Source organism: Rhopilema esculentum, chromosome 3 (assembly GCF_057945365.1).
Source record: "Rhopilema esculentum isolate cy_ngs chromosome 3, ASM5794536v1, whole genome shotgun sequence".
In the NCBI taxonomy this organism is placed as follows: Eukaryota; Metazoa; Cnidaria; class Scyphozoa; order Rhizostomeae; family Rhizostomatidae; genus Rhopilema; species Rhopilema esculentum.
The window spans coordinates 5,351,733-5,372,986 of NC_142817.1; the positions used below are offsets into that span (position 1 = coordinate 5,351,733).

The following is a 21,254-nucleotide window of genomic DNA, read 5'->3' on the forward strand; positions in this document are numbered from 1 at the left end:
GTTTCGAGTAAAAAATTTTTTGAAAATTTTCAAGATTTTTCAACTTTTTTGCAGGTCCGGGGTCATGAATTTTTTCAAAAATCACCAACCCTTTTTTTTCAAAAAATCAGCATAAATTTCACCAAAACAACCGAAATGGCGTTCAGAACGTATCTCGCGGCTTTTTATGTTGTTTCGAGTAAAAAATTTTTTTTAAAAATTTCAAGACTTTTCAACTTTTTTGCAGGTCTGGGGTCATGAATTTTTTCAAAAATCACCAACTCCTTATTTTCAAAAAATCAGCATAAATTTCACCGAAACGACCCGAAATGGCGTTCAGAACGTATATTGAGGCTTTTTGGGTTGTTTCGAGTAAAAAAATTTTTTTCAAAAATTTCAAGATTTATCAACTTTTTGCAGGTCCGGGGTCATGAATTTTTTCAAAAATCACAAACTCCTTATGTTCAAAAAATCAGCATAAATTTCACCGAAACTACCCAAAATGGCGTTCAGAACGTATCTTGAGGCTTTTTAGGTTGTTTCGAGTAAAAAAATTTTTTTTAAAAATTTTCAAGATTTTTCAACTTTTTTGCAGGTCCGGGGTCATGAATTTTTTCAAAAATCACCAACCCTTTTTTTTCAAAAAATCAGCATAAATTTCACCAAAACAACCGAAATGGCGTTCAGAACGTATCTTGAGGCTTTTTAAATTGTTTCGAGTAAAAAAAATTCTTTGAAATATTTCAAGGTTTTTCAACTTTTTTGCAGGTTCGGGGTCATGACTTTTTTAAAAAATCACAAACTCCTTATTTTCAAAAAATCAGCATAAGTTTCACCGAAATGACCCGAAATGTCGTTCAGAACGTATCTCGCGGCTTTTTAGGTTGTTTCGAGTAAAAAAATTTTTTTGAAAAATTTCAAGATTTTTCAACTTTTTTGCAGGTCCGGGGTCATGACTTTTTTCAAAAATCACAAACTCCTTATGTTCAAAAAATCAGCATAAATTTCACCGAAACTACCCAAAATGGCGTTCAGAACGTATCTTGAGGCTTTTTAGGTTGTTTCGAGTAAAAAAATTTTTTTGAAAATTTTCAAGATTTTTCAACTTTTTTGCAGGTCCGGGGTCATGAATTTTTTCAAAAATCACCAACCCTTTTTTTTCAAAAAATCAGCATAAATTTCACCAAAACAACCGAAATGGCGTTCACAACGTATCTTGAGGCTTTTTAAATTGTTTCGAGTAAAAAAAATTCTTTGAAATATTTCAAGGTTTTTCAACTTTTTTGCAGGTTCGGGGTCATGACTTTTTTAAAAAATCACAAACTCCTTATTTTCAAAAAATCAGCATAAGTTTCACCGAAATGACCCGAAATGTCGTTCAGAACGTATCTCGCGGCTTTTTAGGTTGTTTCGAGTAAAAAAATTTTTTTGAAAAATTTCAAGATTTTTCAACTTTTTTGCAGGTCCGGGGTCATGAATTTTTTCAAAAATCACCAACCCTTTTTTTCAAAAAATCAGCATAAATTTCACCGAAACGACCCGAAATGGCGTTCAGAACGTATCTTGCGGCTTTTTAGGTTGTTTCGAGTAAAAAAATTTCATCGGAAATATTCAAGATTTTCAACTTTTTTGCAGGTCCGGGGTCATGAATTTTTCAAAAATCTCCAAACTCCTTATTTTCAAAAAATCAGCATAAATTCCACCGAAACGACCCGAAATTGCGTTCAGAACGTATCTTCAGGCTTTTTAAATTGTTTCGAGTAAAAAAATTTTTTTGAAATATTTCAAGGTTTTTCAACTTTTTTGTAGGTCCGGGGTCATGACTTTTTTCAAAAATCACCAACTCCTTTTTGTCAAAAAATCAGCATAAATTTCACCGAAACGACCCGAAATGGCGTTCAGAACGTATATTGAGGCTTTTTAGGTTGTTTCGAGTAAAAAAATATTTTTTAAAAATTTCAAGATTTTTCAACTTTTTGCAGGTCCGGGGTCATGAATTTTTTCAAAAATCTCAAAACTCCTTATGTTCAAAAAATCAGCATAAATTTCACCGAAACTACCCAAAATGGCGTTCAGAACGTATCTTGAGGCTTTTTAAATTGTTTCGAGTAAAAAAAATTCTTTGAAATATTTCAAGGTTTTTCAACTTTTTTGCAGGTTCGGGGTCATGACTTTTTTAAAAAATCACAAACTCCTTATTTTCAAAAAATCAGCATAAGTTTCACCGAAATGACCCGAAATGTTGTTCAGAACGTATCTCGCGGCTTTTTAGGTTGTTTCGAGCAAAAAAATTTTTTTTAAATATTTCAAGGTTTTTCAACTTTTTTGTAGGTCCGGGGTCATGACTTTTTTCAAAAATCACCAACTCCTTTTTGTCAAAAAATCAGCATAAATTTCACCGAAACGACCCGAAATGGCGTTCAGATTGTATATTGAGGCTTTTTAGGTTGTTTCGAGTAAAAAAAATTTTTTGAAAAATTTCAAGATTTTTCAACTTTTTGCAGGTCCGGGGTCATGAATTTTTTCAAAAATCTCCAAACTCCTTATGTTCAAAAAATCAGCATAAATTTCACCGAAACTACCCAAAATGGCGTTCAGAACGTATCTTGAGGCTTTTTAGGTTGTTTCGAGTAAAAAATTTTTTGAAAATTTTCAAGATTTTTCAACTTTTTTGCAGGTCCGGGGTCATGAATTTTTTCAAAAATCACCAACCCTTTTTTTTCAAAAAATCAGCATAAATTTCACCAAAACAACCGAAATGGCGTTCAGAACGTATCTCGCGGCTTTTTATGTTGTTTCGAGTAAAAAAATTTTTTTTAAAAATTTCAAGACTTTTCAACTTTTTTGCAGGTCTGGGGTCATGAATTTTTTCAAAAATCACCAACTCCTTATTTTCAAAAAATCAGCATAAATTTCACCGAAACGACCCGAAATGGCGTTCAGAACGTATATTGAGGCTTTTTGGGTTGTTTCGAGTAAAAAAATTTTTTTGAAAAATTTCAAGATTTATCAACTTTTTGCAGGTCCGGGGTCATGACTTTTTTCAAAAATCACAAACTCCTTATGTTCAAAAAATCAGCATAAATTTCACCGAAACTACCCAAAATGGCGTTCAGAACGTATCTTGAGGCTTTTTAGGTTGTTTCGAGTAAAAAAATATTTTTTAAAATTTTCAAGATTTTTCAACTTTTTTGCAGGTCCGGGGTCATGAATTTTTTCAAAAATCACCAACCCTTTTTTTTCAAAAAATCAGCATAAATTTCACCAAAACAACCGAAATGGCGTTCAGAACGTATCTTGAGGCTTTTTAAATTGTTTCGAGTAAAAAAAATTCTTTGAAATATTTCAAGGTTTTTCAACTTTTTTGCAGGTTCGGGGTCATGACTTTTTTAAAAAATCACAAACTCCTTATTTTCAAAAAATCAGCATAAGTTTCACCGAAATGACCCGAAATGTCGTTCAGAACGTATCTCGCGGCTTTTTAGGTTGTTTCGAGTAAAAAAATTTTTTTGAAAAATTTCAAGATTTTTCAACTTTTTTGCAGGTCCGGGGTCATGAATTTTTTCAAAAATCACCAACCCTTTTTTTCAAAAAATCAGCATAAATTTCACCGAAACGACCCGAAATGGCGTTCAGAACGTATCTTGCGGCTTTTTAGGTTGTTTCGAGTAAAAAAATTTCATCGGAAATATTCAAGATTTTCAACTTTTTTGCAGGTCCGGGGTCATGAATTTTTAAAAAATCTCCAAACTCCTTATTTTCAAAAAATCAGCATAAATTCCACCGAAACGACCCGAAATTGCGTTCAGAACGTATCTTCAGGCTTTTTAAATTGTTTCGAGTAAAAAAATTTTTTTGAAATATTTCAAGGTTTTTCAACTTTTTTGTAGGTCCGGGGTCATGACTTTTTTTAAAAATCACCAACTCCTTTTTGTCAAAAAATCAGCATAAATTTCACCGAAACGACCCGAAATGGCGTTCAGAACGTATATTGAGGCTTTTTAGGTTGTTTCGAGTAAAAAAATATTTTTTAAAAATTTCAAGATTTTTCAACTTTTTGCAGGTCCGGGGTCATGAATTTTTTCAAAAATCTCAAAACTCCTTATGTTCAAAAAATCAGCATAAATTTCACCGAAACTACCCAAAATGGCGTTCAGAACGTATCTTGAGGCTTTTTAAATTGTTTCGAGTAAAAAAAATTCTTTGAAATATTTCAAGGTTTTTCAACTTTTTTGCAGGTTCGGGGTCATGACTTTTTTAAAAAATCACAAACTCCTTATTTTCAAAAAATCAGCATAATTTTCACCGAAATGACCCGAAATGTTGTTCAGAACGTATCTCGCGGCTTTTTAGGTTGTTTCGAGTAAAAAAATTTTTTTGAAAAATTTCAAGATTTTTCAACTTTTTTGCAGGTCCGGGGTCATGACTTTTTTCAAAAATCACAAAGTCCTTGTTTTCAAAAAATCAGCATAAATTTCACCGAAACGACCCGAAATGGCGTTCAGAACGTATCTTGAGGCATTTTAGGTTGTTTTGAGTAAAAAAAAATTTTTGAAAAGTTTCAAGGTTTTTAAACTTTTTTGCAGGTCTGGGGTCATGAATTTTTTCAAAAATCACCAACTCCTTATTTTCAAAAAATCAGCATAAATTTCACCGAAACGACCCGAAATGGCGTTCAGAACGTATCTTGAGGCATTTTAGGTTGTTTCGAGTAAAAAAAATTTTTGAAAAATTTCAAGGTTTTTCAACTTTTTTGCAGGTCCGGGGTCAAGAATTTTTTCAAAAATCACAAAGTCCTTATTTTCCTAAAATCATCATAAATTTCACCGAAAAGACCCGAAATCGCGTTCAGAACGTATCTTGAGGCTTTTTAGGTTGTTTCGAGTAAGAAAAGATTTTTGAAAAATTTCAAGATTTTTCAGTTTTTTTGCAGGTCCGGGGTCATGATTTTTTTCAAAAATCACAAAGTCCTTATTTTCAAAAGATCAGCATAAATTTCACCGAAACGACCTGAAATGGCGTTCAGAACGTATCTTGCGGCTTTTTAGGTTGTTTTGAGTAAAAAAATTTTGTTGAAAAATTCCAGGATTTTTCAACTTTTTTGCAAGTCCGGGGTCATAAATTTTTTCAAACATCACCAACCCTTTTTTTTTCAAAAAATCAGCATAATTTTCACTGAAACGACCCGAAATGGCGTTCAGAACGTATCTTCCGGCTTTTTAGGTTGTTTCGAGTAAAAGAAAATTTTTTGAAAAATTTCAAGATTTTTCAACTTTTTTGCAGGTCCGGGGTCATGAATTTTTTCAAAAATCACCAACTCCTTATTTTCAAAAAATCAGCATAAATTTCACCGAAACGACCCGAAATGGCGTTCAGAACGTATCTTGCCGCTTTTTAGTTTGTTTTGATTAAAAAAATTTTTCTGAAAAATTGCAAGATTTTTCAACTTTTTTGCAGGTCCGGGGTCATGAATTTTTTCAAAAATCACCAACCCTTTTTTTTCAAAAAATCAGCATAATTTTCACTGAAACAACCCGAAATGGCATTCAGAATGTATCTTGCGGCTTTTTAGGTTGTTTTGAGTAAAAAAAATTTTTTGAAAAATTTCAAGATTTTTCAACTTTTTTGCAGGTCCGGGGTCATAAATTTTTTCAAAAATCACCAACTCCTTATTTTCAAAAAATCAGCATAGATTTCACCGAAACAACCCGAAATTGCATTCAGAACGTATTTTGAGGCTTTTTAGATTGTTTCGAGTAAAAAAAATTTTTTCAAAATTGTCAAGGTTTTTCAACTTTTTTGCAGGTCCGGGGTCATGAATTTTTTCAAAAATCAACAACTCCTTATTTTCAAAAAATCAGCATAAATTTCACCGAAACGACCTGAAATGGCGTTCAGAACGTATCTTGCGGCTTTTTAGGTTGTTTTGATTAAAAAATTTTTTGAAAAATTTCAGGATTTTTCAACTTTTTTGCAGGTCCAGGGTCATGATTTTTTTCAAAAATCACAAAGTCCTTATTTTCAAAAGATCAGCATAAATTTCACCGAAACGACCTGAAATGGCGTTTAGAACGTATCTTGCGGCTTTTTAGGTTGTTTTGAGTAAAAAAAATTTTTTGAAAAATTTCAGGATTTTTCAACTTTTTTGCAGGTCCGGGGTCATGAATTTTTTCAAAAATCACCAACTCCTTATTAAAAAAATCAGCATAAATTTCACCGAAACGACCCGAAATGGCGTTCAGAACGTATTTTGAGGCTTTTTAGATTGTTTCGAGTAAAAAAAAAATTTTTTCAAAATTGTCAAGGTTTTTCAACTTTTTTGCAGGTCCGGGGTCATGAATTTTTTCAAAAATCAACAACTCCTTATTTTCAAAAAATCAGCATAAATTTCACCGAAACGACCTGAAATGGCGTTCAGAACGTATCTTGCGGCTTTTTAGGTTGTTTTGATTAAAAAATTTTTTGAAAAATTTCAGGATTTTTCAACTTTTTTGCAGGTCCAGGGTCATGAATTTTTTCAAAAATCACAAAGTCCTTATTTTCCTAAAATCATCAGAAATTTCAGCGAAAAGACCCGAAATGGCGTTCAGAACGTATCTTGAGGCTTTTTAGGTTGTTTCGAGTAAGAAAAGATTTTTGAAAAATTTCAAGATTTTTCAACTTTTTTGCAGGTCCGGGGTAATGATTTTTTTCAAAAATCACAAAGTCCTTATTTTCAAAAGATCAGCATAAATTTCACCGAAACGACCTGAAATGGCGTTTAGAACGTATCTTGCGGCTTTTTAGGTTGTTTTGAGTAAAAAAAATTTTTTGAAAAATTTCAGGATTTTTCAACTTTTTTGCAGGTCCGGGGTCATGAATTTTTTCAAAAATCACCAACTCCTTATTAAAAAAATCAGCATAAATTTCACCGAAACGACCCGAAATGGCGTTCAGAACGTATCTTGAGGCATTTTAGGTTGTTTTGAGTAAAAAAAATTTTTGAAAAGTTTCAAGGTTTTTAAACTTTTTTGCAGGTCTGGGGTCATGAATTTTTTCAAAAATCACCAACTCCTTATTTTCAAAAAATCAGCATAAATTTCACCGAAACGACCCGAAATGGCGTTCAGAATGTATCTTGAGGCATTTTAGGTTGTTTTGAGTAAAAAAAATTTTTGAAAAATTTCAAGGTTTTTCAACTTTTTTGCAGGTCCGGGGTCATGAATTTTTTCAAAAATCACAAAGTCCTTATTTTCCTAAAATCATCATAAATTTCACCGAAAAGACCCGAAATCGCGTCCAGAACGTATCTTGAGGCTTTTTAGGTTGTTTCGAGTAAGAAAAGATTTTTGAAAAATTTCAAGATTTTTCAACTTTTTTGCAGGTCCGGGGTCATGATTTTTTTCAAAAATCACAAAGTCCTTATTTTCAAAAGATCAGCATAAATTTCACCGAAACGACCTGAAATGGCGTTCAGAACGTATCTTGCGGCTTTTTAGGTTGTTTTGAGTAAAAAAATTTTTTTGAAAAATTTCAGGATTTTTCAACTTTTTTGCAAGTCCGGGGTCATAAATTTTTTCAAACATCACCAACTCCTTATTTTAAAAAATCAGCATAAATTTCACTGAAACGACCCGAAATGGCGTTCAGAACGTATCTTGAGGCATTTTAGGTTGTTTCGAGTAAAAAAAATTTTTTGAAAAATTTCAAGGTTTTTCAACTTTTTTGCAGGTCCGGGGTCATGAATTTTTTCAAAAATCACAAAGTCCTTATTTTCAAAAAATCAGCATAAATTTCACTGAAACGACCCGAAATGGCGTTCAGAACATATATTGCGGCTTTTTAGGTTTTTTTGAGTAAAAAAATTTTTTTGAAAAATTTCAAGATTTTTCAACTTTTTTGCAGGTCCGGGGTCATGATTTTTTTCAAAAATCACAAAGTTCTTATTTTCAAAAAATCAGCATAAATTTCACCGAAACGACCCGAAATGGCGTTCAGAACGTATCTTGCCGCTTTTTAGGTTGTTTTGATTAAAAAAATTTTTCTGAAAAATTTCAAGATTTTTCAACTTTTTTGTAGGTCCGGGGTCATGAATTTTTTCAAAAATCACCAACTCGTTATTTTCAAAAAATCAGGATAAATTTCACGGAAACGACTTGAAATGGCGTTCAGAACGTATCTTGAGGCTTTTTAGGTTGTTTCGAGTAAAAAAAATTTTTTCAAACATTGCAAGTTTTTTCAACTTTTTTGCAGGTCTGGGGTCATGACTTTTTTCAAAAATCACAAAGTCCTTATTCTCCTAAAATCATCATAAATTTCACCGAAAAGACCCGAAACGGCGTTCAGAACGTATCTTGCGGCTTTTTAGGTTGTTTCGAGTAAAAAAAATTTTTTGAAAAATTTCAAGATTTTTCAACTTTTTCGCTGGCCCGGGGTCATGAATTTTTTTAAAAATCACAAAGTCCTTATTTTCTAGAAATCAGCATAAATTTCACCGAAACGATCCGAAATGGCGTTCAGAACATATCTTGAGGCTTTTTAGGTTGTTTCGAGTAAAAAAAATTTTCAAGATTTTTCAACTTTTTTGCATGTCCGGGGTCATGAATTTTTTCAAAAATCACCAACTCCTTATTTTCAAAATATCAGCATAAATTTCACCAAATGACCCGAAATGGCGTTCAAAACGTATCTTGAGGCTTTTTAGGTTGTTTCGAGTAAAAAAAAATTTTTACAAAATTTCAAATACCGCTTGCATCAAACTTGCCAGCAAAAGTACTGTTATTGTGGATCTACAGCACTAATCATATCCTTTTCACGTTGATTGATTCTGCCTAAATGATTACAATATCTTGATTTGTTTATTTTTTAACTCAATGACGTCAAACACTAGACACATAAACCCGACATATAAAACACAACTCATTTAAGTTCATTTTTACCTTATTAGATCTTAGGTGATAAACTTGTTAAACCGTTGATATGTAATGTACTTTATTATTCTATTTTTTGTGGACACGGTATTTATTATCCTGTTGAACAGTGCAGAAGCGAGCTCCTAACCTTTGTGGCAGCTATTGAACAAGCATTAGAATTTATGAAAGTTTGTGACGTCACCCTAATGTATCTAAGTGATTGTTCAGTCAGCAGTGGTTGTGCAACATGTCCTCGTTTCATATTTCTGGAAACAAGGGTATCGTTTCCGAAATGCACGGGGGCTGCTGTGTCTCGATGTGCAGGTACCGCGATATTGCGACTTCACGCAAACTCGGAACACAGTAGTCTCCTTGGTGTTTCCAAACGAAACGATGCCTTTTTGTAATTCCAAGCACGAGGAGTCAATGGCTCGTATACCTATTGTAATTTCCACCGCTTCCCTTGGTGACCGATCATCAAGATTTAAGGCTCCTAGACCAAGACCTATTGATATTGTATAGAAAAACCTGCCCAGGCGAGTATGCTCAAAGTTCAACGAGACAGTGTCTTTAAACAAATTAAATATAATTAAAGTAAGATCAGATTATTTACATTATTTAATCGGAATATAGAACGTCCATGTTAATATTTATGGATTGTCATAAGTCAACTGTATCATCTAGCTATGGATATTTTAGTGAAGCATTTTCAGTGGACCTAGCTTTTAAATTTTAGATTGCTAAATGGCCAAGGATGCGTTAGGTGGCATGCATTAATGGGTTGACCCAAGGTTTATCTCATGACGCTGGGAATAATTTATGTTACGGTTCAAGCATAACTTCCAATTAGGCCAAGAATATAATTGTATATAATTGTAGTATATATGTGAAACAAAAAATCGAAGTATTCATGATGGCACGACCTCGTGATATGTTTTACGTACAAGGACGTTTTAGCAAATAACAAATTATTTCTTCGTTGTTGGGCAGTAATTATCACTTAGATATTTGCGTTATAGATGGGGACTAGCATTTAAGTCTTTTTCCAAAATGGGTTTATCCAAAAATTGAGGGCATGCTAGAAAGCAGTTTTATGCGGAGCGGGCTATGAAGCATGAACATAACGGTGTTTTTGTTTTGGGGGAGGGCACCATATTTTGCCATGATATATTACTCCTCGACTTGTCTTCTGTTTTTGCTTTTCAAAATAGCTGCTTGCTCATATTTGAACTGAACGTTATCTTTTAATGAAGAGAATTCGATATCTCTTGCTGCTGCGTTTTTGGCAATGCGTAGCATTCTAATAACTTTTCATATGTTACTCAACTACAGTCTTTTGTCAGCCAAGAGAACAAAATTAAATAATCAAGCAAGATAGGGTCTTTTTCGCTCTATTTTGTGTTCTTTCAGAAAGCAAATAGCTATCCAAGGAAACGCAAGACAACAAGTCATACGTGGGGTGAAAATTTCCGAGCCATCCATAAGTAGTAGAAATTAGACATTAACAAACTTTGTTATTGGTTGTTCCCATATTGGTATATTTAAAAGTGCACTCCCGCCCCTTAAGATGACAGGATTATTTGTCCTAAAGTGAAACTAAACATGCACACCTGACCTATTCATTTTACGAATGCTTATCTTATGGTAGTGACCAAAGGGGGATACCCCCAAGTTTCAACAAAACAAGGTATACGACAAAACATGACTCTTCTCTACATAAAGGGTAGGGAACCTCCAATGCCCTTAACACCCTTCTGCTCCTAGTATCAGCGACTCTCAACAGGAAGGTGTCTGTTCTGATATAACCTTTCCGATGATAATTGCAAAGGCAAACATCGTTGTTTTGTGGGTGGGTGGAGAAACCATACATGGTATATAACTTAGTTTTATTTTCCTAGTATTTATAAAGAAAATTTTGTTTTGTTTATTTAGAAACAAGAGGATGTTTAGCTCAAATGTTATGGTGATAGAATTGAAACTATTGCTCTTTTTAGCATCTGCTGTCATATGTCAGTCTGTTTTTTAAGTCTTAACCTTCTAGTCTTAGGTCCTGAAGGCACTTTGTCGCGTAACTGGGTGACGAGTATGCTTTGAGATTGTGATAAGTGTAGGCAAGGTTTCCATCAGAAACATTTGCTATACAGTAATCTTGACTGTATTTGTATACATTTTGTTTGAATGATGCACACTGTGGACAAAGGAGATTTTCTAATTCATTATTTCATATATATATATAATTAATTGTTAACAAATGATGCGAGTAAAATGTTTTTTTAAATTTTGGTGATAAAATTCTATGGTTGTATGTACATAGCCTTAACAACAACTGCGCGCGATAGGCACTGAATCAGAATTTACTTATCTTTCTCCTTGCCGGTCGGTTCATTACGACACTCAAACAAAAACAATTACTAATGACCTCATAAAATGTCGAAAATGTCAAAATTACAGAGACATCTAATGTTTTCAGAGACTTTTCAAGAACGCTTTTTACGCGGTACCTGGCAACTAGTGTAAATTTCTGCGACATCAAACCTGTATGTTGCCTTTAGCATACATCGGTAAACAAAACTTCTTTAATTATTTGCAAGAATCTGAACTGAAGTATTGTTTCCACTTTTCTACAAACTTTGACTTGATGCTTTTAATTCTAGATTCCTGCACCCTACTCATTGCAGTTGCCCAGGTTATGGCTGGGGCTTTTCTGATGGTATGCTAGTGACCTTTGAAAGTACTTTAAACATTTGTGAGAGCCTGTTATAGGTGCAGGAATAGAATTCTTTTGCTAGATAGCTGCATATCCTAAGCAATAGTTGGCTGGCTTTGAATAACACTTGTTATGCAAAGGATCCTTTATGATTTTTTAAATTATTTTGGAAATTAACGTCCACAAGCCTGAATGCAAAATAAAACATTTTTCTTTATTTGCTTTAGTTTGTCATGTAGTGCCTGTGTAATAATGTCAAGGGAAATCTTCAAGCGATTTTATTAAAATTCTTGCTTGATTTTTTGGACAATGTCAGATTTGTCTTTGTTATGCTTCATGTTTTTCAAGTGGGACGCTTGAATTGATTTCTTTGTTTGCTTTTACTAGCTAGAGGTGGTTAAACTTCTCTAACTTCGCTGCATGTCTTATCTGTCAAGTTGGTAATATTTTTTTCTGTATTTTGTATTTTAGCAGATGGTTTGGTGATGTCTGATAGTATTCTAGACTTCATTGGTGAATTGCGGCTACAAAACGAAAGTGAATGGATCTCCGTTACAGAGGCCGTGAAAAAATTTTTCTTGGATAAGGTTCCTTGGAGAGCGTCTAGAGGTCTGAGCACGAGTAATGCTGGTACGTCACTTCCGAATTGATTTTCTTTGCAAATGGGCTCACATGTGATAGTTCGACTTTTTTGTCAAATCCACAGTGCTGTTAAGTAAAAATACAGCACTTGGTGTTGTGATGCTTATCAAAGCTCAGATAGCTCCACGATCGTGACAATTTAATTCTCGGTAGATTATGACAATATCAACGATTATGCCAAATTAATTATGCCGTAATTTCAGGCCCTAAACGTTTGCAGTTGTATAAACATTAGCGTTTCCCTTGAAATTTGCGATGTGTTTTGCCAGTTTCTTAGCCTTTCTTCGTTTTACACTGTTTACAGCGATTTTCCAGTCAAGCGTCAGTCGATTTGAGCTAGGATCTGTTGCCTGGACGCCTACAGGGTTTCCTGCAGGTATCACGCCTTGGACAGCAGCATGGCAAGATAGATCAAAACCTTACCTGACTATTCGTCTCAAAGGTACTGTTGCAACATGTTAACCTCTTTTCCCCTCCAAGAGTCTCAACTCGCTTAAGAAAACGTTCACGAGTTTCGGTCCTTGTAGGGAGCCTCCATCTGTCAAATCAAATCAAACAATTCATTGGCTGAAATCATCGAATTAGTTCCAGAAGTTCTTCCTAATTCTTATTGAAAGTGAAGAAATCCCCCAGATTTGTTCTTGTCCATCGCCAGTTTTTACTGACGTCAACCACAAATTGATATGGTACTGATTTTATTAGAAGAAAAATCCCAGTATTAGAGTGACTACGTAATTACATCAAATGAGTATGCAATTGGAATACCACAAAAAGCTCAACTTACGTTTCCTTACATTTTCAAATTCATTACCTTTTTTGATACGGTGTCACCAACATTCAGAAAGGACAGTTAAAAGAAATATGCTAAAACCTCCGGCTAGTTAGATCTTTATCATTGGAAATGTTAATGCATGATTAGGAAGATATTAAAAAAGTTTCGAACTTGCTTTTCAGGACAACTCTAATTTTTTAGTTTCCGTCTCCTATTTTAAAAATTCAACTACATACAATTTATCAGTTACATTAATACAATACTACACACAATACAAATTAAGCACAAATCTAAAAACAACAGAGAAATAATAGCATACATATCAAATTGTATGAAGGGGAATTCCTTGAGGAGGGACTCTCTGAGTAGTTGGGCTAATCGAGGAGAGAGCACCACTTGTTTTTAGATTGAATATGAGTTATCCCTAAACATATTTTAACTTATTTTGAGAGCTTGGTCAATCTATCCTCTTTCCTTTCTTTTTAGACTAAAGATGAACCTAAATTTCTGCTTTTAAGTTATGGTCTAACATAAAAGGATTTTTTATTAATGCACTTTTACGTTGTAGTTGATAACTGCACGAAAAATGCTCTTTTTTGGTTTTCTTTATTTGATAAAGTTTATATATATTCTTAACAATATTCTCAATAATTGTTTATCTCTGATTAGAGGTGTCTAGTTTAATTTTCGTAACGACAAATTGATTAATCGTTAGCAATTTTCATTGTCCTAAAGCTTTTGTCCTAACGGTGACAACACTTTTTAATCATTGCTTTTCAGATGAAACAACTTCAACATTTGATTCAGTGGCATACTCTACGTCTTTAGAAGATACTTCGTTACAAGAATATTGCAGATTGGTGAGCTATTCCTATAGCTTGAATTTTTGTTATAGCTTGAAGTTTTTAACTTATTTGAAAATACACCCACTGTTGATGACAGTAATGATTTTATTTCCACATAACATATATGATTTCCATTTTCAGATTAAGCGGTACAGAAATGTGCTGTTCATGACTGACGACACGATAGAGGCTAAGCATTTCATTTCCTGCTTCTCCCATTGGCTCAAGGTATGTTGTCTACAGTATCCTCCGTATGATATCGACCGGTAAGAAAGCAGTTAATGTATGTTGCTTAGAAAGTCGTTTTCCCTGGACTTTACTTTACTTTCATTTTACATTAACTTTACTTTCAATGATGTAGAGGATTTTCTAAGTGCATATCGTCCTTTGTGTTGTCTCATTATAACAGGTTGCATTAATTTGATTAATAATGAATTTTCTACTTTTCATGTCTGTTGTTTGTTCCCCTGGATAGAATAAAAAATTATTTTGTTTGGATATTTTCCATATGAAAACTTGCTTAAAAATAAGCTCACCGTGATAGAAAATTTGTTTTCACCAAATTCACCAAACGTAAAGAAAATTTGTTTCCTATTCATTTCCCAAATCTGAAATTTTCAGCGTAAGTAATATTACATAGTATCATATTACATTACGATTCCTTTTGCGCAGTAAGATATGTATATTTTTGTATAATTGACTCATGGATTATAAGAAGAACACCTTGCGCAGTAAATACTCTAGTGTCTTTAATAGAAGGGCCCCCTTGTATTGACTTCAGAAGAATTTGCCCTCCGCTCTGTCGCTTATTAGTACCCGCCCTTCTATTAAATTTTACAAACCTGTCATGACCAGGACACGCAATTTTCACTTGTCAATAATTCCTCTTGTTATGTTTGTCTATCTTTATCTCTAACCATCTATCCATTATCAAGTAACCAGTGTCACCATCCTAATAATTCCACTGCCTTTTAATTAAAAGATTTACCAACATCCACTCCTTTTATTAGCTCCCCTTTGCCATTGAATTTTACTGACATTTTATTGAAAATTAGCCAACCTGAACATCCCCTTCTATTAGCAACTCTCTTCTATTGAAAACTGGCCGACATGAACACCCCTTTCTATTAGCACCCCTCTTTTATTGAAAACTGGTCGACATGAACACCCCCTTCTATTAACAACCCCTTTCTATTGAAAACTGATCGACATGAACACCCCCTTCTATTAGCAATCCCCTTCTATTGAGAACTGGTCGACATAAACACCCCCTTCTATTAGCAACCCCCTTCTATTGAAAACTGGTCGACATGAACACCCCCTTCTATTAGCACACCCTTCTATTGAAAACTGGTCGATATGAACACCCCCTTCTATTAGCAATCCCCTTCTTTTGAGAACTGGTCAACATAAACACCCCCTTCTATTAGCAACCCCCTTCTATTGAAAACTGGTCGACATGAACACCCCCTTCTATTAGCACACCCTTCTATTGATAACTGGTCGACATGAACACCCCCTTCTATTAGCAATCCCCTTCTATTGAGAACTGGTCGACATAAACACCCCCTTCTATTAGCAACCCCCTTCTATTGAAAACTGGTCGACATGAACACCCCCTTCTATTAGCACACCCTTCTATTGAAAACTGGTCGACATAAACACCCCCTTCTATTACCTCCCCCTTCTATTAGAGATACTAGAGTACGTTTGCAAAGTTCGCTTTCTCATCTAAATGGAAACGAAACAAATGTTTTCCGTTTTCACGTAAGCGTTTATGTGGAAGGGGTTTTAAAGCGTTTGTTACAGGATCTTGTCAGTTGAGATTTTCTTAGAACTCGATAGGAACTCTGCACGAAAGGGCATGTTCACAAATTAAATTTATTTATAATGAGCTATATGCTTTATTATATGCGCACAATTAGCTGAGAATCCCATTTTATTATGAGCTGTATTTTTATACGTATATCCAGTATTGCATGTAACTTGCAAGGATGAAATTTATTTTTCAATCAGACCATGGACGAAATTAGAGGCAAGACAAGTTTTATTGCCAGCGTTGAAGAGAATGAGATTTGCACTGCTCAGGAACTTGTGAAACTGTTACGAGAATATGGTTGGTATCTCCGTAAATTTGTGTTTTATTATGCACCCTTTATATGTCCCATTTATAGGTTTTTACTAGAACTAAATATAGTTTCATTTCAATCCAATGCGTTTCCCATGCCTGATTTTCGCCATACTTTCCGGGCTACTGCGCGAAGTCCAAAAAGACCTTGGAAAATTCCATGTGAGAGTTGTTTATATGCACGAGGGTTTTTGAAAAGGAAAGGTAATAATTTGTTTCTGAAGGCAGATTTGTGATTTGTATTACGTAGACGGGCATAGTAGTTGATTGGAAGCATTTGATTTGGCTAAGCGTTTTTGAAGCACATTTATTTGAGGGATTGTTGTCCGCATGTATAAATTCAAACAGCAGTGAAAGAGTGTATTTTTTACGAACGAATCAACCTTTTCTCAACAAATGCTATTTCCCGATAATCAATGAAAGGACGTACTAGAAATCATAATTACTTTCATGGATTATATTTAAAAATATAGAAATTTTTTCGCAAAAATACAACTCATGCTATGTTTCTGTTATCTGCTAAATACCCTAGCATATATTGCTATATAAGTCGTCATACAAAGTCACATACCATATGTTGACGCACATTTTAACTGTCTTCTTGTTCTGATACATAACGGGTATGGCTGTTTAATAATTCTGGATCAATCGATGTGTTTCGAAACATCTCAAAGTGTTTTACAAGGAAAGGCATTCGAATTAATTGATATGTTAGGTTGGATTAAATTTGGCTATCTTGCCAGTGATAGGAATTGTAGCTCTCCTGGTGGACATTGGAAATCTTACTTTTTGCGTCTTTGGGAAAAATAATTATGATAAATTGACAAAAATAACTCCAATTCTGGCCTATTACATTTCAGTAAAATGTTAAAAAAATGCTTGAAAATTACGCTATTGTTCCTTTTGCCACATACGGTGCTTGGAAAAAGTTTCTCCATAGCACCCCATTTCCACCTTCAAACGGTGTTGTATTATGTGATCAATGAGCTTAGACGAGTCCATTGCAATGCAGTTTGTTGTCCCTTTTTAGGAGCTTTGGTTGAGGTGAATCGCGAGAGACCGAAGTGCTCAACAATTATTCTGATCGACGTTGATTTCATCCTTAATCGAAAATTATCTTGGGATGTCTTTGTTTGGCTTGGAAAACGTGGAACAGAAGAACCCTTCTATCTAAGCAATGGCATGGAGTGAACAGTCAGCTTTACTATTTGCAAAATGACGTCATCGTACTTGCATATGCAACGAAGACAAGGTAAATAACCCTTACAGTATAGAACAACGGTATGTTAGGTTTCCGCTTTTCCTTGCTATTTGGAGAGTCAAGGTGGTATTAATTGTTGGAAATATCATTTATTTTTTGTCATCAACTGTCTTGCTTAAAGTAAAGGCGATTCCTGTATGCGAGCCGTGCCCATAGGCCAAAGCATGGAAACAAAGGATGGCCAGTTCCTTCAATGCAGACTTCATCACTCCCCCCCCCCCCCCTCCAAAAATGCAGATACTGTCCTATTCTCGTTTTCTTTAGCTTCCCCGTCGTTGTTAGTCCTTCCCTAAATAAAGGATAGAGCCCAACCTTCAGCCTTCAGAACTGCAGCAAAATTGCCTTACCGCGGTCGATAGCCTGAGCTACTAAGGGACATATATTTTGAAGACGGTACAGCTGTAATATTTACAGCTGCTAACGTATCTATAAGGCTGATAGAGCGCTATCCATGAGAGCTAGAAAGGAGACAAAAGTTCCATGAGACAAAAATTCTCTTTATTAAATCGTACTTCTACCCAACCTTGAGCACCATGTTCCCCGCCAGAGTTTGGAATAGCATATCATTTTGAGTAATCCTGGTCATGCGACTAAGAGATGTGGCATCGACAGAATTCAGATTTGTACATCTGAAGTCGATTGCCAAATCAAGGCAAGTTTGCTAGTTTGCCAAATCAAGTATATTTCAACCCTTTCATACTATGCATGAGGTTTTTCGTCTCAGTTCAAAAATGAACACTTTGATACACTCAGATTTTATGGGGACGTTGTGTGTATCAAAACTACTTGTAAAGCAACAATCTTTATATTATTCAGTATTGATTTTTTATCAGTGTTTCTTGCCTATTTCCGGCTTTTTTTCCAGCCATTTGCAGCCAAGATTTTAATACTCTATATTTACTTGTTTTAAGTGCTCACTTTTTTCCAGCATGGACCGATTTGGGCAAGGAATTCATAGATTTTTCAAGTTAATTGATCTCCCACCAACCATGCCTGTTCTTCTGCAACGTTGGCTCCGACAAAAGGCAACACGAAATTCAAAAAGCCGATTAAACTTCAGGTGAATATCTTTGTAGTTTACTTTTTACACTTACAGGAGTGTTATGGCAGCGAGATTTTTAATAGCCGAATTATTGGCTCTTTCACTTCTACAAGCTACTTTTTCTAATTTAGATTTTAATTTTCTATGAGACTGCTTTACATTGTGTCTGAACAGGTGCTCTCATAATTTCAATCTGGCAGAGTCTTCTTATTTTCAGTTTGTGTCTTGTGCCATCCTCCGAGAGCCCTGTCCAGCTATTCACCTGCCACATGACTAGTGCGAAATTTAGCACTTGATTTTTATGGCTGCTTAACATTTTCAACAATCAGATTTATACATTTAATGTCAATCTTAAATTAGATACCTTTCTTACAATCCAATCATACTCCCATATGACGTTAATTGTCAAGTCACTTACAGTTTCAGAAACATTTCAAGTTCTTCCCAGTTCACAATCTCTGAATATTGCTTGATCCATTTTTAGGGAAATTGATAACTGGAGCTCCTGGATAAGCGAAGTTTACAGAAGATCTAGAATCGATCTTGAAAAGCTAGACATTAAATTGGATATGCCAGGTTTGTCGTTATTGTGAATCATGTTCATTTTGTTTTCAAAATTTGAAGTTCATTTTTTGTAGATGCCAAAGGTCGAACCATTCAATTTTGTTTCTTTATTTCGTAATTCGTTGTCACTTGTGTAAAAGTTGTTTCATCGTATATCTGCTTAGGCTCAATGTCACCTGGTGCTGCCATAAAATGCTCAAACACTTGTTTTGATAATGTCACCAAAACCAAATAAAGTCACACTCAATTTTCTCATTATCTTCAGTGCCATTTTGGTTTTTACTGAAAAATATATCAAAAAAGATTCAAAGCTAACTAGTTGTAGGTACCAAAGGGACGATTTCCAGCTTGCTTTAAGGAATTGAGAGTATGTAAGAATGTGCCTTCTGATCAGATCACTTAGTTTATAGTCTCTTTAATTTTTGCTAGTTGATTTTCAATTGTTCTGTAATTTGGATGCAAACATGAATCGATTCGAAAAGCACTTTGTATTGTTACACACAAAGTCATCATTTTATGGACAGTCAAGCCAATCTGACTGCAATGTGTTTCATAAATTTCTGTTAGTTCATTGGTCGTTTGTGGCAAGACATGATCTAAGCACGATTAACAAACCTGCACATTACTCACTGTCATTGTTTTCTTCGCAGATCTTGGGCTGTTTCTGTCTGCTCCTTTCAGTGATTCAGCCGGCCTTAAAAGGTAATGATTTTATGTTTCATGTCACATACTTTCGTAATATTATCCGTTGATTCTATTGATGTTGATGAAATGAAGACTCAAGACAACATTCACAATCTTTCTGGAGTTGTTGGTTCCCTTTCGAAGAAGGCCGCTTGGTCGCGTGCTTTCTGTAGAAATGTGCTGGGAAATCGCTTTATCGTGACAAGATTTACATATATATTGTACTAAAAGCAGAAAGGTGTCATCATAAGTGCCTAGGCCTAAGCAAAAGTTCCTATGGTCCATAGGCTCTATGTTTCGTGCGCTTTAGATAATACTGCGCCTCTGCTTGTCCTTGTGTCTAATACGGCCTTAATGTCATATTTGGTAAGTTGCATTCCGTCTTCTTTCTCCCCTTCCTCGTTTGAAAATAGAAACCCTGCACTATTATGACATAAGGTATCCTTTTCTTTGCAGCTGGGCTGAAGACCTTTGGTTGCATCACTTTCTCCCGCAAGTCGAGAGTTCTGTGGAGGAGCAGGTTGCCGAGGCAACCAATACTCAGCAGGACTTATTGATCCAAGTCGCTCTAAACGCATTCTTAGAAGGAGCTTTTTTGCCGGGCTGCCCATGCAAATTAGATATCGGTTAAGTTAGGACTAAATTTTTAGATATTTTAATCGACTCTGCTAGACATAATGCTGTCTGACCAGGAGGAATGTACTCATATTCCAGAGATTTTGTCAGTGGTCGAAACAGGAAGATTTGACGAATTTCCGTAGATGGTTTCATCTAAAGGAGGGACTTGAAAATTTTTTAGAGGAAATGACCTGTCGTTCTCTGATTTCCCTGGTGCAAATCAAGTCCTGTTTCGGATGCCAACACTCTTGTTGTTCATGTGTGTAACACCTTTTGCAATTAGATATTACTTTCACAAAGTTTTTAAAGAGGCCGGAAGTTTGTCATAATGTGCAGGCCTAAAAGGGGACGTATTTTCGTCAAAATTTTCGTCGCCGAGGCACCATCTTTTTTTACCTTGTTACCTAGCAGTCCAGCCATATGATACTCTGGGTACCAGAGCCTCAATAAACCGGGGATAAAGTATTGTAGACCGCTTCGGTGGCAAAGAAGGAAGCTCAAATAATTATTTCTGGAACTAATTTCGAACTACAGTATTCTCTCCAATTAACGGACACTCTAAAAGGCGGACACCTCTGATTAGCGGGAAAAAAAATTTTTCCCGATCATTTTCTGGTTAAAGTCTCATAAAAAAACTTTCTAAAAAGCGGACACTTAATTAGCGGACACTCCAATCAACGGATAATATTGTTTGCACAAAATAATGAATTTGGCTTTTTTTTCCAATTAGCAGACAGTACAAAACATTTAGGAGCCAGCGAACAAAAAAATAAGACAAATGAATATTTTTTCAAGTATTCCGACATAGAGCTTGGAGCTTCCGACAGGGGGGCTAAAATAACTAAAATATGCAGTTTTCGTACGTTATTTTGTCAAATTTGCTCCGACAATAACCTAAAATTGCCTCCGATGGGGGGGGGGCTAAGTGCCTCCAACGGAGGGGCTATAGCCCCTCTAGCCCTCCCCTGGCGCCACCACTGATTACACCTTTTAAATACAAAACAAGGGTCTATTTCAACTTTGAAACTTATATTGCAAAACTTTCCAAAAGGCGGACATTTCCAATTAGCGGACACCTTGCTCTGGTCCCGACAGTGTCCTCTAAATAGAGAGAATACTGT

The 21,254-nt window shown here is 35.0% G+C and overlaps 1 protein-coding gene across 3 annotated transcripts; it reads left to right on the forward strand.

Annotated features, from left to right (window-relative positions):
* Window positions 1–8,584: 8,584 nt before the first annotated feature.
* Window positions 8,585–18,304, forward strand: LOC135695030 (cortactin-binding protein 2-like). Of its 3 annotated transcripts, XR_010517218.2 has the most exons (8): window positions 8,585–11,580; window positions 12,049–12,207; window positions 12,524–12,661; window positions 13,772–13,851; window positions 13,978–14,064; window positions 15,853–15,952; window positions 16,995–17,216; window positions 18,154–18,304. XR_010517218.2 is itself a non-coding variant. In XM_065213975.2 (7 exons), exons 2-7 carry the CDS (start codon window positions 12,063–12,065, stop codon window positions 17,153–17,155), a joined length of 711 nt encoding a protein of 236 aa, XP_065070047.2. In that variant the 5' UTR covers window positions 8,585–11,580; window positions 12,049–12,062; the 3' UTR covers window positions 17,156–17,737. The 3 variants fall into 3 exon arrangements, 1 of the variants encoding a protein (XP_065070047.2); XM_065213975.2 differs by lacking the exon at window positions 18,154–18,304 and having other exon boundaries at window positions 16,995–17,737; XR_016144565.1 differs by lacking the exon at window positions 8,585–11,580 and having other exon boundaries at window positions 11,639–12,207.
* Window positions 18,305–21,254: the final 2,950 nt, after the last annotated feature.

What these genes read in the sequence shown, in the direction of transcription:
- LOC135695030 (XM_065213975.2), top strand. Translation starts at nt 12,063, where the DNA reads ATGTCTGATAGTATTCTAGACTTCATTGGTGAATTGCGGCTACAAAAC. An exon ending in TACAAGAATATTGCAGATTG is followed by an intron (nt 13,852 to 13,977) that starts GTGAGCTATTCC and finishes TTCCATTTTCAG; the next exon opens with ATTAAGCGGTACAGAAATGT. An exon ending in GAAACTGTTACGAGAATATG is followed by an intron (nt 15,953 to 16,994) that starts GTTGGTATCTCC and finishes GTCCCTTTTTAG; the next exon opens with GAGCTTTGGTTGAGGTGAAT.